Source organism: Dermochelys coriacea, chromosome 7 (genome assembly GCF_009764565.3).
Source record: "Dermochelys coriacea isolate rDerCor1 chromosome 7, rDerCor1.pri.v4, whole genome shotgun sequence".
NCBI lineage: Eukaryota > Metazoa > Chordata > Testudines > Dermochelyidae > Dermochelys > Dermochelys coriacea.
Genome location: NC_050074.1, coordinates 86,647,900 through 86,664,815, shown reverse-complemented (window position 1 = coordinate 86,664,815; position 16,916 = coordinate 86,647,900). Strand labels below are relative to the sequence as shown.

Genomic DNA, 16,916 nt, shown 5'->3' with positions numbered 1-16,916 from the left:
GGTTTGCTCCGTAAAGTAAATAAAAGGTTTTCTTATCCCATCTGACTGGCTGGGGCAATGTAGAAGAGTGTCAGGAATGTTTTGAATAGATAATATGGTTGGATATATCATTTTGGAGGGTGGATTACTTAATATTTACTAAAAAGAAAAGGGAGGACTTGTGGCACCTTAGAGACTAACAGATTTATTAGAGCATAAGCTTTCGTGAGCTACAGTGAGCTGTACACAAGTGAGCTGTAGCTCACGAAAGCTTATGCTCTAATAAATCTGTTAGTCTCTAAGGTGCCACAAGTCCTCCCTTTTCTTTTTGCGAATACAGACTAACACGGCTGCTACTCTGAAACTTAACATTTGCTGGTTTTGAATGGTTGAACCTATTTTTTTGTTTGTTTGGTTTTTTTTTGAAGGGCACTTTATAAAAGTTCAGAATGGAAGGGGAGCTGAGCTTGGCAACTGCAGAAGATGCAGTGCAGTACCAGTTCTTTCTGATAACTTGTGAACCAGGTGACCCAGACCAACGCAGAGAAGTTCTTCAGCAGTACATTGAGAGGATATTGGTCCAGTTTGCACCAATATTAGTTTCGTATATCTGGCAAAATCAACCTTTTAATCTCAAATATAAACGTGCTAAAGGTAAAACTACTGCATTTGTTTTCATCTGGTATAGGGTTGGATTTCCACCTGTTTAGTGACTGGATAGTACTATGAAAATAAAACATGCTGGTGATATTACTGAGCAATGTCTGTAAATCTTTGGGGCCAAGAGGAGGAGAATCTGAACCTGTTATGAATTTGTTCACTGAAAACTCAGGTGTTTTTTTAATAGTATTGTTAGTTTAACCCCTTTCCTCAAGTGAAAAGTTGCAAGTCATTCTCCATATTTTGTTGGGTTGGTACTGCAGTTCTTGTTAAGGTTGCCTACTGCTTATCTTGCTTTCTTTCCGTTTGATATTGCTGTGGACAGAACTACTTGCACAAAACATTCACCACTTCAACTGCTGAGTTGTGTTCTCTCCCATTTCTCCCCACCTCCAGTTTTATTACATAGTGCAGCATTTCTCAAACTGGGATCCCCGAAGGTACTCCAGGGTGTCCGTGGGCCCCGCTAATCAACTCCTTCTTCTCCCTCTATCTCCCAGAGCCTACTGAAGCCAACCCAGGAGATTTTAGGTGCTAAAAGTCTGCCCTGGCTCCGCACCACTCCCAGAAGTGGAGTACGTCCCGGGGGGAGGGGGGTGGGTTTCTGCGTGCTGCCCCTGCCCCAAGCGCCAACTCCGCAGCTCCCATTGGCTGGGAACTGCAGCCAATGGGAGCTGTGGGGGCGGTGCTTGTGGGCAAGGACAGTAGGTGGAGACCCTCTGGCCACCCTGCCTAGGAGCCGCTGCCAGAGAGATGTGCTGGTTGCTTTTCAGGGGGGTGTGGGGAGCTTGGGAATTCCCGAAAAATTTTAAATCAAAATGAGGGTTCTCGGGTTGCAAAAGTTTGAGAACTGCTGACATAGTGAATAGATTGAAATAACGAGGAGTCCAGTGGCACCTTAAAGACTAACAGGTTTATTTGGGTATTAGTCTTTAAGGTGCCACTGGACTCCTCGTTGTTTTTGTGGATACAGACTAATGCAGCTGCCCTTCTGACAGTGAATAGATTGACCATGTTTTACAGACCATTAACAGAGATGATACTGCTTAACTTCTGTCTTGAATTTTTTTTTTAATCCTTCCTCCCAGGAGATATCCCTGCACATATTGGTGGTGTGACTAAATTTGGGGATAATATTGAAGATGAATGGTTTATTGTGTACCTCATGCAGCAAATAACAAAGAAGTTTCCAGAATTAGCAGCAAGGTACCTCTAACACATTTTCAGCATTTTGTGAAACTGTAAATTAAAGACTTTTAAGCTCCTTCAGTGACAGCTATTGTTGTACTCTAAACCTCACCAGGATAATATTAAATTGCTTTTCAAAAACACACTTCTGTTGTCAAGATGGGGGAAAATGAAAGACATAACTTTTCCTTCTAAAACAGCTTGAAAGTGTTAACTGGAGTCTTACCGTTTACTTCAGTACATGTAGGCTAGATCCCAGGTCTACACTTAAAACCCTGCAAGTTAAGATGCTCCTATGCTGATGGGAGAGCTTTTCCTGTTGGCATAGTTAATCCATCTTCTCACGAGGCAATGGCTATGTCAATGGGAGAAACTCTCTCATCAACATAACACTGTCTACATGGGGAGTTAAGTCAATATAACTGTCGCTCGCATGTGGATTTTTTACACCCTGGAGCAACATACTTATACCGATATAGGTCTGTAGTGTAGACCTGGCCACAGTGTTTGTGTCAGACATCTGAGTTTGTAAAGTATTTATTGAAAATAGAAATCATAATAGTGGTTTTGTACTAATGGTTTCTAGTCATATAGGAGAAAGTAAGGGAAAGAGATTAGCAGTTGAGTTGCCCACTGTTAGTATGTTCAGAAAAGTACACAAGTAATTTGTGTCTCTTGCTGGTCTTTCTGTAGACTGTTCATTGAGGGCTCAATTCAGCCAAGTGCGTAATCATGGGCTTAATTTTAAGCGCATGCATAGTCCTTTTGAATTTAGTTATGCGTGTGCTTAAGTGCTTTGGTGTACCAGAGCCTCAGGGAGAATACGAATCTCTGTAGTTTGAATTTTAGGATTACTATATAACAATATCTTCTCGATTTTAAATTTACTCTCCTCTAGGATAGATGAAATAAAAGTGCCTTTTAAGGTGACCAGAATACAATATGGTTATTGCTTGACATTGCAAAATCTGTGTGTAGAAATAATATTCCTCCGGTCTTGTTCTTAATTGTGTTTCTATATAAACTGTACTTGAGCATATAATATGTTTCCAATCTTTTCCTAATACATGGCTCAAAGAAATGAGTCCTATTCTTGTTCATAATACAAACGTGACTAAAAATTCTGCAGACCTATTAACTTATTATCAATAAAAGAACTCGTTCAAGTGGAGGAAACATTAGTTGACTTCCAAATAGGAACATGCAAAAAATAATTCTGGAAACCTTATTTAAGGCTGCTACCAAGTGAAAGCGAAAATGCCTTTCCTAAAAGGGCCAGGCAGCTGAAACTTTTAACCATGTTTCTATCTTGTTGTAGAGGATTAAGAGGGAAAAAAATCTTTAACAATGAATTTAAAAAAAAAAAAGTGAAGAAGCCCCCTTTCACTGAAGTAATAACTAGTAATTATTTATCATTGTGCTATACAGGGCCATTTTTAATATGACACTGATTTTTATTTGATTAGGGTTGATGACAATGATGGTGAGTTCCTGCTGATAGAGGCAGCTGACTTCCTTCCGAAGTGGTTAAAACCTGAAAATAGTACCAATCGGGTAGGTGAAATTGTCATGCAAGCAGGCAGTAATTCAGTGATATATTGAGTTCATTGCAGTAGCCTTTTACCCCTGCAGACTTAAAATCAAATCCTAGCTTAAGCTACAAATTAAATTAGTTGACCTGTCTTATTCTCCTACTTCCATCGCAAATCTACACTTGTCACATTGTTTGTAAAGGCAATCTCTGGACTGAACCAGAGTCTTGTGATCAGCTGCTTGATCTTTTTGACCACAGTCTAGCTTTCTTCTCTTTTGTTTTTTTAATAGCTGTGCGTACCACAAAAACTTACTACAGGCTTACCAGTTGAACACATCCAGTGCAGTTGGACATACTATGTGTTCTAACATTCCATTCGTTTGAATGATGTTCTCTAGGAAACTCCTGTAGGAATGTTTGTGAATTCTGATAGTTATGCAGTAATTGATCTACACTTGGTTTATCAGCATGTCTGGGTATCAGAAAGTGCAAAAAGAAGAGAGCCAGATTCATAACCTATACATGTCATCTACATTTGTTAGTTAGAAATATTCTCTAATAGTTAAGAAGGTGTGATTATCCAGCATGCTTTTTCCTCACAAAATGGTTCTCTCACACAGATCATGCTTAAAATTTCTGTTTTGCCTTTAAAGTTACCTGAACTTCTGTATACATAATACCAATATTACTAAACCAGTGTAAATGCTGATGTAGGCTGTGTGTGACACTAGTGATATTGTATAATCAGTAAATATAAGTGAGTGTCTTGGCAGCAATTAGTTTAAATGGCAGGACAGAATGATACTTATTGGCAGGGCTGTTTCTTCTCCCAAACTCTCTTTATTTGGGGAAAAAACCCAAAACCACCACACACACACACACACACCCACACACAAAACCCCACGCAACCTTCTTTGGATATATAGCGCTATTTTAGCTCCTTTACAAGGAGATCAAAAGTGCTTTACAAATGTTCAGCAAGGAGAGAGAAGTGTTCTCTGTTCTACAGATGCTCTGTCTCAGTTTCGCCGATTACACAGCCAGGCAGTGTCAGTACTGAGATTTGATCCTAAGCCTCCCTGCCTCCTTCCTCTAAATGAGGAGACCTCGGATAGAAGACCAAGCATGTTATCTGTCCTGTTAAAGAAACTGAAATAAATTAAAAATTCATTTGACTCGACCTGTTGCTGTCAGAACTGTTCTGAATCAATGATTAAGTCCTGAGTCTTTGCTGCACCCAGTGAGGCTCTCTGAATAATTACCTCCTTTCCTCAACTTCTGCTTCTTGCATCAATTCTCTTCTCATACTCCTAATTTCTAATGTGTTCTCTGTAGTTTGGATAAATGCAGAAAAGTACATCTAATAGATAGATTAATTAATCTGTGTAAATATAGATGTTCCTTCTAATGTGCCATTTTGATCCTCTCTAACCATCCCTTCACATGGAGAATGTTTTTGTAACTACACCTCTACCCCGATATAATGCAACCCGATATAACACGAATTTGGATATAACTTGGTAAAGCAGTGCTCTGGGGGGGCGGGGCTGTGCACTCAGATGAGTCAAAGCAAGTTTGATATAACGCGGTAAGATTTTTTTGGTTCCCGAGGACAGCGTTATATCGGAGTAGAGGTGTATGTATAAATTCACCAGTCATTCATTAATTTAAGACCTGTATGGAACACTAGCAAAATTTTGCCTAATGAACATGTTACATTTTGTCAGGTTTTTTTCCACCATGGAGAATTGTGCATCATTCCACAGCCAAAGACTCCTGGAGAGGAGCCTTGGCTACCTACCACCAATCCAACAATCCTGCAGGCGTTAATGCTATTGTCTGCAAACCCAGAGGACTTCCTGGCCACAAAATCTATTAGAGCAGCAGTATATAAACGCATCAGTGGGTACGTGGATTATTTTTTCTGATATTCTTTACCAGAATGTTCTGATACTGAGCTTCTTGGGAACTTACCTCCCGTATCTAAATATCCATGGTATCTAAACCATTTTCCTGTTAAGTACAATGAGGTTACTCCTATACTGACAAATCTGTGCTAATTTCTGTGGCATTCTTATGTTGGGGACCCTAACAACGCTAGTCCCATACACTGTATTCTGATCTCAGCACTGACACATCAGTGGTTCAGGGCTAAATTCCAGGCTTTTACGAAAGGACAACATTACTTTCTTCATTCATGACTTCCAGGAAGGCTGACAGCAATTTGGGCCTTTCCATAGAAGTGTGTGTCTAGATCTCTTCCTGGGCTCTCAGCTGAGAGACAGAAGTAGAATGGCCTTCAGACCATCAACTTGCATTCAGGATTGGCCAGTAAGGGCCACTGGATTGGTGATAGAAATTCCTTTGCAGAAGTTGACAACCTGGAGCTGAGCAAAATGACTGTAATTTGACTCCTCCGTTTATTACCAAGAAGCTATAAGCTAGCCTGTTTGGCTAGTTCTCAATGATGCATTTCTCCATAACAGGGTGGGAAATGGGATTTCATTGATCTTGGCAAAAGAGCTTGGCTATGCAAGTCTTGTAGAAACATTGTTGACTAGTATTCTAATTTGATTTCAGAGTATTTTAATAATCTGGCATAATGTACATTCTGATATTAAATGACAGGAAACAGGCCTATATTAAATGGCTAGTCATGTCTGTAGTATTTTTTGTATTATTGCCTGCCACAGGTATCCTGAGAAAGTCCAGGCCTCCCTTCACCGAGCCCACTGTTATCTTCCAGCAGGCATTGTGGTAGTGTTGAAGCATCGCCCTGCACTGGTTGCTGCAGCAGTCCAGGCCTTTTATTTGCGAGATCCCATTGACTTACAAGCATGTCGCCCTTTCAAAATTTTCTTGCCGAACAAATGTGTAATGACTTCAGTAAGTGATCTTTCCACCTGTAACTTATTGCCATTCTACTGACTGCTTGATTGATGGATATACTGTTTGTTCCGTAGTCATGTTAGGAAACGTATGGCTTTCAATTTTAAAACAGTATGTTTGCAAATTCATTTTTCTTGAGGACAGTCACGAATTTCTGTTTGCTTTAGGAATCTTATGTCTTACCACTATATATCCCAACAGTAACGGGAACTAGATGATTATAGACTATAAAAAGTTTTATGCCACCCTTCCCCAAGCCAACCCTAAAATTAGAAAAAGTTTAAATTCTTTTTATCTATGCTTTTTCTCTTTCTGCCCCAATAACTGGGAGAAACTCCTTTTTCAAACTTTATTGTGCAGGGTGGGTGGTACTCTGCCACTCTTTTTCTTTCTGCCATTGCTCCCAACCCCATTCTTCCCAAGAGTAAGGCCTCTCAACAGCCACTTGCTGACTTTATTTATACAATAAGGCCTTGCTGAAGTCATCCAGCTCACAGAAGGAGGATACTGGAATTGTGACATAAAAAATGTGGGGGGGGGGGATCACCAATCAAATCACCAGTCTTTAAGTAACATTGTAAGTGTTACTTTTAACAACTGCAGGTGTAAAATAAGATTCAGACAAAAGTATGGCTTTTTATTTAAGTTGGTATGTCTTCTAGAAAATCATGCTACAATATGTTCATTTCTTTTGATATTTACAGGTCACATTCACTAAATGTTTATATGCACAATTAAAGCAGCAGAAGTTTGTTCCAGACAGACGCAGTGGATATACATTGCCTTCTCCTGTACACCATCAATACAAAGCACATGAGCTAGGCATGAAACTGGTAATGTCTTTTTACATGTGTCCTACACTTATGGTTTGTTTTTTGTTTTCCCCTCTACTTCATATTTTTGGGGGTGGTTGAATCATTAAGCGTGCCTCTTTATTTTCCCCTGGCTTACTTACAGAGAGAACTTGAAGCCAAACAGCAACTTGCGTCCCCAAAAGGATGCTGTATCCGACCGCTGTAGAGGACTGTTTTTACAGATTGGGCACGGGTATTTCTTCCAAGTGCTTTCCCTTTAAGCAAATCCATTGCTTTTTCTCAAACTTTACTCTATCCCTCCCCCCATCTGAATCTAGTTCCCAGCTATGCTTCTCCCAAGTCATTAAAGAATTTTCCACTCTTCTTGCAAGAGTCTTATCTGTCCTAGAAAAATAGAAACTCATAATTGGTTACTTGTGCATCTCCTCCACTGGAAGTTGTACCAGAAGGATCCAGATATTCTCACCACCATGTTGTCTTTGTTGAAAAACTAAGTTTTATTCTAGGAAAATGGAAATGAGACCTTCGTGAAGATGAAAGATCTCCTTTGTCCTTGCAGCTCAGGAGAAATAGATGGGCCTCCTCTTGAAGCCTGTCAACACATCTTAATCACTTGTTAGGTTGCTACTGAGTGTCATGGGCAGGGATCCTACTTTTCCACAATAAAAACCTCAATGTTTAAAAAAAAACAAAATAAAAACCCATAAAGAGCAGTCTTTTTCTGTTATTGAAATGAATTGCTGAACTTCAGTTTCTCTAGCCACAATATATATATAAATATCAATTGAACACAATGTTTTATTGATATATTTACAATTTTTAGGGTGGCAGCCCAAGACCTGCCACGAACGGCTGACAGTCCAAGCCCTACCTCTTCTCCTGATGATCTGAATTTTTGATTATCCGATCTGGCCCCAGTCCCAATTAGATCGGATAATTGGGGTTCCACTGTATATATTTGTTTCCCCACAAAATGTAAAGAACTAAAGATTCTCTGTTTTTAAAAAAAAAAAAAAAAATCCTTTTTTTTTACCTGCAGCAAATGGATTTCTAGGATCCATGATCATGGGCCCAGCCCCTTGCTATTCTGGAAGTTGAGAACTCTGCCTCTGCAGTACTCCAGGCAGTCATGTCCCAGGGAGCAGGCATCAAATCATTTCTCTCATGACAGAATCAGGAGCTTACCACTACTGAGTTCTTTATGCAGTCATTTAAAGCAAACTTCAACAAACGTGTCATAGTTAAGAACCTATGTTTCCTGCATCTCTTATATAGGCTCATGGCTTTGAAATATTATGCTCCAAGTGCAATACAGTTTCTCCTGATTCCAAGAGGCAAATATTAAACACCCCCTTTTGGGCTGGTTTCCTCAACAGCCTGAAGAAAAATAATTATTTCAAGGTAAGGAACTGTCTCTGTCTCTTTCTATAACTCAGGAAAAACCAAACCAGCTTTCAAATTTCAGTCAGAATTTATAGCAGATTTTAGATGGAGGCTGAGGGACATAATTCCTCTCATCATGAAAGATAAGCTCATGTCATGGGAGGAACAACTCCTAAATTCTGTATACAGTATTTATTTATTTATTTCTCTTCTCCCACCCCACCAAGTAGTTTAGAATAAAATGTCTTTACAAATGAAAAAATATTGTAGGATTTGGGGATGAGCTCCTACCTATCATGAATGAGAGGATAGACTTGAAGGAAGGAAGCCAAAATGACAGGTGCTGTTGCATGCAAGTGCTTTTATTTGTATATATTGAAAACAATAATATGAAATAGTAAATATATTGGGAATATCGTTTTGTAATGATTTTGTTTCACAAATCAAATATACTTAAATTTCACACTTGGAATTTAACATCATGCACATTGATCCCTCTAGTCTCCTGCAGGTGATGATTTAAAAAAAAACAAAAAACAATCACCAAAGTCTCTTAATTCTGACCCGTCATTCCTTGGCTTATAGTTTAAGTTGACAAGTTCTAACTTTTATGGTATGTTTGCAAAATATTATTAAATGCAAAAAAGTACACTCCTGCAATGCCACACTTATGACTGTAAATGCACAAACATCAGGAAATTCATCTATGGTTCTTACAGCATTTGTAACCCTGCCTCTTTTTTTGTTATATATTAATATATTCAGTGTGGTTGGTGCTGTGGGAACCATAACTTTGCATTTCCTGATTTCTTTGGGTGCTAGATCAACTATATTGCTGCCTAACACTTTGGCATGTTTTCTTTTCGTTTTAATTCATGCCGTACTATTAGCAAAACGTATGCCCATTTTCTGCCCTCTACTTTTTTTGAGAGGAAAGTAGTGTAATTTACGTTGTACGAGAGAGACTAGGTGCATGAGGTAATATCTGTGTAATCTCAAAAACTTCTCTCTCACCAATAGAAGTTGGTCCAATAATAGATTTACCTCACCTGCCTTGTATTCTAGGACCAACACTGCTACATGAACACTACAAACCACCATTGTTATGGTCATTGCTTAATTACTCTTGTTTACTCCAGACTGCACTTAGTTGGAATTTTCCTAAAGAGCCAGTGTATGCAAACCAGTAACTAGGGGCCCTACCAAATTCACAGCCCATTTTGGTCAATTTCACCATCATAGGATTTTAAAAATAATGAATTTCATGATTTCAGCTATTTACATCTGAAATTTCACGGTGTTGTAATTGTAGGGGTCCTGACCCATAAAGGAGTTTGTGGGGGGAGGTCACAAGGTTATTGTAGGGGGATTGTGATACTGCTACCCTGATTTCTGCTCCGCTGCTGGTGGCAGCGCTGTCTTCAGAGCTGAGCAGCTGTAGAGCAGCGGCTGCAGGCTAGGGAGTCCAGCTCTGAAGGCAGAGCAGCCACTAGTAGCAGTGCAGAAGTAAGAATGGCATGCTATGGTATTGCTACCCTTCTGCACTGCTGCCTATAGAGCTGGGCCCTCAGTCAGCAGCCCGCCACTCTCCTGCCACCCGTTCTGAAGGCAGCAGCCCAGAAGTAAGGGGGGCATGATATGGCATTGCCACCCTTACTTTGCCAGTAGCAGTGCAGGCGAACAGCCTTCAGAGCTGGGTGCCCGCTTACAGCCACCACTCTCCAGCCCCCCAGCTCTGAAGGCAGTGCAGAAGTAACGGTAGCAATGCTGCAACCCCCCTAAAAAACCTTGACACCTCCCACCCCGAAACTCCCTTTTGGGTCAGGACCCCACAGTTTGAGAAACGCTGATCTCCCTTGTGAAATCTGTACAAAATAGGGTAAAGCACACAAAAAATAAGATTTCATGAAGGGAGACCAGATTTCACGGTCCGTAACACGTTTTCATGGCCATGAATTTGGTAGGGCCCTACCAATAACTAAGCAAGGAAACTGCATTGTGATACTCACCCCCTTTCACTATTAGTGGTAGTTCCTCTGGGCACTGATATGAAAGAGAAGTTGAGGGAGGATTTGATACACTAGTGTTGATGACCTGTTTTAAATAGGGAGAACTGGAAGGATCTGCTAAGTATCTGGACCAGCTGCATGTGGCAGAGAATTACTTCCAGCAGTCTGTAATCAAGCCTAAAAGGTAAGAGTTACTGTAAACTGATCTTGTTAATGTCTGTATGTTCAATTAGATTTCATGGGATTTTACAGATGTGGGGGATTTTTTTCTTTTAGCTCTGTTGCTATGAGTCCAGGTGAAGAAATCTTGACCTTGCTACAGACATTGTCCTTTAATTTGGATGAACTTGAAAAAGAAGCTGCCAGTCTTCCTCCTGAGGATGGTGAGTGAAGGTGGTGTCATAGGAAATTAGGCACTTCTCTTTATATTTATATAACAAATGGCTACAGAACTTCAGTCTCCGTGTATATTCAATTTCAGCCTTTGTGCTGAGACTGCCACAAGCTTTTTTGTGATCTTGCCTAGTGGAGAACTCTACTAGTTTGGACAACCAGTTCGTTTTGCGTAAGCCACCACATACGAGCTGGTCTGTTGGTCCAGTGTGATAAAATGGTGTCAGAAGTATTTGTCAAGTAACCTTTTCAAACCCTTCATAGTTTTTTCTCATTATCAAACTTTTCAGTATTTTTATATAAAGTATTCATGATTTACAACAAGTAGGCATTGTTAACATTTATCTTGCTGATCAATATTTCCTCCATTTTAAAGTGACAGTATTCCAGATTTGATCTTGTAGGTTGACAAATATGTTCCCTTTCTGTTATTTCAGATGATGGTTGGTTGGAGATCTCTCCGGATGATCTGGATCAGATCCTGAGTGAGGCGTCAGGTAGAAATGAGTCCATTCCTCCCTCAGATGAGGAAGATCAGAAGTATGATTTGGCAGAGGGTTACTGAAAGCATGAAGGCTTTATATCTAAAGTCTCAACCCATGAAGGAGCTGAAACTCCATGGTATTTGTTTAAAAAATGGTGTATGTAGTGCATTGCTTTTTTATGGTGCAACCCTATTAGTAATGCTGCAATTCTGGTAAAGATTCAGCTTTTCAAACCAGCATAGTTAAGCTTGAGTGATTTGTTAAAGTCACTAGAATCCTGAAACAGAATTACATTCTTAGTTTATATACACTTTTTTATAACATGTTGATCTGGTACCAGTAAAAATATCTGAAAGCTGTCTTATTTTCCAAAACTCTTACTTCGTTTTTTTGTTTGAATCCATTTTTCTTAATTTAGGTTCCTCATGCCCATCACCATAGTGTCTGAACAGCATTGGGGCTCTTTGGATTGTATACATCTGAGGATGGTTGTCGTCTTGTGTATTGTGAACTTTTCTGACTACAGAGGATTACTAAAAATGTTGCTAATCAGGCTGCACGTAGACAAATTTATAACTTATGGCTATGTTGGGAGCGCCAGACCTCTTAAGATGAAGACAATGCATTAGCATAATACCTTAGAATTCATAAAGGCAAACATTCCAAGTAAGCAGTGCAGAACAGCAGTGTGTAACACCTGCTTTCTTATATCTAACAAAAATGAGGAAGTGCTGCCCATTCCAAAACACAGCCCACAGAGGGGAAAAAAAATCCTCACTATAGGTGTCTCAGTATTTTCTCACTTGCTTATTTGGCAGTAATACATCTTCTAAGTTTCTTGTTACACTGGGCAAGATATTCAGCGTAAACATTAACAGCCACCTCTTACTTACAAGTATAAGGTGCAGTAGTGGTTCTGTTTCAGCATTATGGATGTTGAGAATGTCTAGCACAGAGGTGGGCAAACTATGGCCCATAGGCCACATCTGGCCTGCAGGACCCTCCTGCCTGGCCCCTGAGCTCCTGGCCCAGGGCTGTGAGCTCTTGTGGGGCAGAGCTGCGGCCAGGCCCAGTGCTCTGTGCTGCGCGGTGGTGTGGCTGTCTCCAGCCAGGTGGCATGGCTGACTGTCATGACGCTCTGGGCAGTATGGCTGTAGTGCCACCAGCCACTGGCGCTCCAGGCATCGCGGTAAGGAGGCAGGGATCAGGGGGTTGTATAGAGGGTAGGGGGTTTCAGGGTGGTGGTCAGGGGGTGGATGGGGTCAGGGTGGTCGGAGGGCAGGGAACAGGGGGTTGAATGGGGGCATGGGTGCCAGGAGGGCAGTGAGGAAGGAGAGGGGAGATTGGACGAGGCAGTCAGGGTGAGGGAGGGGTGGGTGGGGCAGGGGGCAGTCAGAGGACAGGGAAGGGGGGGGATGATGGCTGGGCCATGCCTGGCTGTTTGGGGAGGCACAGCCTTCCCTAACCAGCCCTCCATACAATTTTGGAAACCCAATGTGGCTCTCAGGCCAAAAAGTTTGCCCACCCCTGGTCTAGCAAGTCCTTACTTTTAAGAGCTTGAGCTTGGCTATTTTGAGTGGACTATTGTGAATTTTTTTAATAGCTACATTAATACTGAGACTAGAAGCATAATCCTACCTATGAACATCTATTAACAAATTTAGAGCCTTATCAGTTCCCACTCCCCTTATTTTTACCCACTTTAAAGTGTAAGAACTTGATTTTGATCATGTATGCAGTTGTCTGACACGTGCAGAGAAGCAGTGTATTGTACTGCCTGTAGATCACCAGGCCAACACCCCAAACTTTTCACTCCTAGTTCTGTCTGCCAAGGTTGATGCCATATGTTCTTGCCCAAGTATACCACACCAGATGTACAAGAGAATGGATTTATGGAGTAATTGTTCTTAAATTTCAGGTCACCTGCTGAGGCCTGTGTCACCTTTGATGTTGACTCTTTTACAAATGCTTTAGACAGAATTTTAGGTGAGATCTAGTTTCGTTATTAACATTCTACTCTGTTTCCTGGCCATCCATATACATTGCATTGACTTGATTTTGTTTATAGGCGCAGACTCAGAAGAGCTGGATTCAGATGATCTGGATGAGGAGGAGCAGTTTGAGTTCTTGGACAGCGATGAAGACTTGGATTCTGAAGCCCATGGTCAAGAGGAAAAGGCATTGCCAAACAAAATTGTGGAAAATCTCAGATCGTACATGGATGAGATGGACTGCGAACTGACACACACCAATGTTGGTAAAAGCTTCGTCACCCCAAAGAAAGTGGTATGTATGTTTTGGGGCTTTGTAATTTATCCCTCTCCATGAAAGAGGAGGTAGGGAGTAGAATAATAATCTAAGCATATGTGGCTGATGTTCCTGATCTCTGAGCACGTGCTCTTTCAAAGAAAGATCCCATGTGCAAACAATGTGTGCTGTAGCTATACCATGAGACTGATTCCGTATATAAAAAAGCTAAACTTTTGGCTTCCACGGTAGCTTCAAATCCAGGCTTTTTCTGCATTTTACAAGTACTACAAGCAGCTGTCTCATGATCTCTTGCAGCTATTGAAGTCCTAGATGACTCCCAGGTGAAACCCCAGGCAGGGCAGTAATTTTTCATATCCTTCTTTTGTGACTTTCTTCTGCATGATGATTCTGATAGTGTGATTGTTTGGTTCATGAACTCCTGCCCTCCATGATTGGGTGGTACATACTGGACTTTAACTTGGCTTCTAAAGTATCTGTTTAACTCACTTGTGATGAATTTTTTTTTTTTCTCCCCTGCCTTGATTGTGAAGAGTAATTCTGGTAGTTTCATAGATCAGTCTGTGCCTTCCCTGCTGTCTTAGTCAGGAGCTTCTCCCACTATGGTTGCTTTTCACCATATACCACCAGCGATTGTCATAAAGAACCTACATGTAATCAAATATTTGTTTTCAAAATTTACTGTCTGTATGTGCTACAGGCTAGTTCTGCTAAAGAACCTCTGCCTCAAGATGCTGACTGCGCCTTAGAAGATGATTCTGATGCAGGAGATGCTGATTTGACATCTGTGGATGTAGACCTGAACCTAGTGACTAACCTGCTGGAATCATATAGTGCTCAAGCTGGACTTGCAGGACCTGTCTCTAACATCCTACAGAGTATGGGAGTGCATTTACCTGAAAATTCAGACCATAGATGCATTAGCAGCAGAGCAACGGATTAATCTGTTATCCTAGTTCAGAGGACAGTTTGTGCTCCACTCCCATCCTGCAGAGTAGCAGTGGTATGGCAGAGACACCATGAATAGTTTCAATACTAAACACTTCAATACATTTTACATGACTTTAGATGTGTGTGCAAAATACTTCTCTGATAAAGGTTGTCTGATCTCTTAAATGCAAAAAATTGCCTTGGGAATAAAGCAGAGTTTTCTCTTGTGCTAGTATATTTTAGAAAAATTGTGAAGGTGGTTTTGACTTGAATGAAAATCTCCTACGTCTATTATAAAGCTGTATATCCAATATAAAGATCATAATCTAGGTGATACTGTTACTCCGGGAAGACTCCAAGTCTTGCTTTCCTTTTCTTTGCCACTCACAATTTTTTTTTTTGGCCCTTTTAGCCATTAGTAAATGTTTTATTTAATGGCTAACATATGGATGAGATGCAGACCCTCTTGAAATGCTGCTGTGTCAAGAAGGATATAATAGAGATCACACACCAGTAGTAGTACCCTCTTCTGTCTTCTACTTTTTGCTGTTGATATCCACAAACATCTGTCTACCCAACAAGCACCCAGCCACACAGTTTCTAAAATACAAAAGCTTCGGTGTAAGCAGTTTTGATGAGTAATGGTGAAAACTATATAGATTTCTTCAAATAATGGAGAATTGTAGATTTACCAGTCTGGGTATTTTAATATATTTTTCTATAAGCATTTTTCTAATTTATTTAAATAAAGATCTAGAAAAGTACAACTTGGTTGCTGTAACTTTTTTTTCCTTTGAAGTTGCATTTATTTTTCTCACGGCAGTATTGGAAATCCTCAGAATAAAAGCATTTCTCAACACCATTGTATTTGAATGAAAGAAATCTCATGACTAAACTTGGCTTTTGTTTGAACTACTTACTACCTCAAGGGACTGAAAAATGATTTTGTGCCAACAGTATGTTTATGTGGGCCCAATCTAAACAAGTCTGTCTTGCTTTAATAAAAGTTTTTAATTGGGAGATATTCAACATTTCATTTCTATGCTGAATTGAAAAACTTAATATAATATCAGTTAAAGCTAGGTAGCAAACCATTTAAGTTATCCATATGAAGACTGTCTTATTCCTCTAGTTAATATTTCAAATAAATATTTAAAAGGTTCCTCCTTCACTTACTTACCAAGACTGATTCAGATTTCTGTGCAGTTTCCTTAACTGTTAACATCAGGCACCTTAGTGTAGGAAAAGCTCCATATTTTGCTTTGGAGATTAGTACGGTCAAACTCTCAAGGAAGCAGAAGCCTGAATACTGGTCCTAGCAGGCAAGCGAAGACATGTTCTGATTTTCAAATGTATTTAAGAACAGTACTTAGAAAATCAGTTTAAGTTTAGTTGCTTGAAATTGCAACTAGATTTTTATTTAAAAATTTTTGTACAAAAATTGTCATTTTCTTGACCCTAAAGAAGAAATTAGCAGCTAGTTTCTTGTACTGCTGATGTTGAATGTCACACCAGTATTCCAGTCACCACCAGTAGGAGGCTTGTTAGATCTGTTATAAGGGAGGAAACACTGTCCAGTTTCCAGACCAGGGGAGTTGATTTAGGAAGGGAAATCTTTAAATGGTTTAAATTGTCATATTTCCAGGGAAGTCACTGGCTGAGGCTCTGCCACAACCTGGCTGAGACACCTTGGCCTGTGTCTGTTTCCCCATTTGTAAAATTAATAGTTTGCCCACATTTGTAAAGTTTTATGGATCTCTGATAAGATACTGCAAGTGCCAGAATTTGACCATCTGTATAGGTACAAGGTGAAAAATATCCTAAATTATTAATGGTCAGCGTAAAACAAACTGCAGCAATTTCTTCTACACTCTCCTGCTGATTTTGTCTTGATTATATCTGTCTTTGCTAAATCCCTATTATTAAGAATTTTATTTATTCCAACCATTTATGTATCAACTTATACTTATCTCGGGATGTTGTACAATACCCTCATTAGAATTCAGCATATAAAATAGTTACATGCTATAAAAAAACATTGCAGTCTTGCCTTTTTGACTGTTTTGAAGAATGTACTAAAACACTTTTGTTTTTAATTATAATAGGATTTTTATAGTGAGTGAAGTCTGATGGAATCCCAGTATGGTAACCAAGGGATTAGGAACAGTGTTTCTTAACTTTGCTAAAGAAAAGGAGTACCCGTGGTACCTTAGAGACTAACATTTATTAGAGCATAAGCTTTCGTGAGCTACAGCTCACTTCATCCGATGAAGTGAGCTGTAGCTCACGAAGCTTATGCTCTAATAAATTTGTTAGTCTCTAAGGTGCCACAAGTACTCCTTTTCTTTTTGCGAATACAGACTAACACGGCTGCTACTCTGAA

At 40.0% G+C, this 16,916-nt stretch overlaps 1 protein-coding gene across 1 annotated transcript; it reads left to right on the top strand.

The window, feature by feature from the left end:
- The first annotated feature begins 4 nt into the window (after positions 1–4).
- ECD (ecdysoneless cell cycle regulator) lies at positions 5–15,297 on the top strand. Its single transcript, XM_043519848.1, is given in 14 exon segments — positions 5–138; positions 355–633; positions 1,728–1,845; positions 3,294–3,381; positions 5,089–5,267; positions 6,055–6,247; positions 6,955–7,083; positions 8,341–8,466; positions 10,556–10,641; positions 10,734–10,840; positions 11,288–11,471; positions 13,254–13,321; positions 13,404–13,621; positions 14,304–15,297. Coding segments are annotated over 13 exon segments (1,944 nt in total). The 5' UTR covers positions 5–138; positions 355–428; the 3' UTR covers positions 14,547–15,297.
- The last annotated feature ends 1,619 nt before the right edge of the window (positions 15,298–16,916 follow it).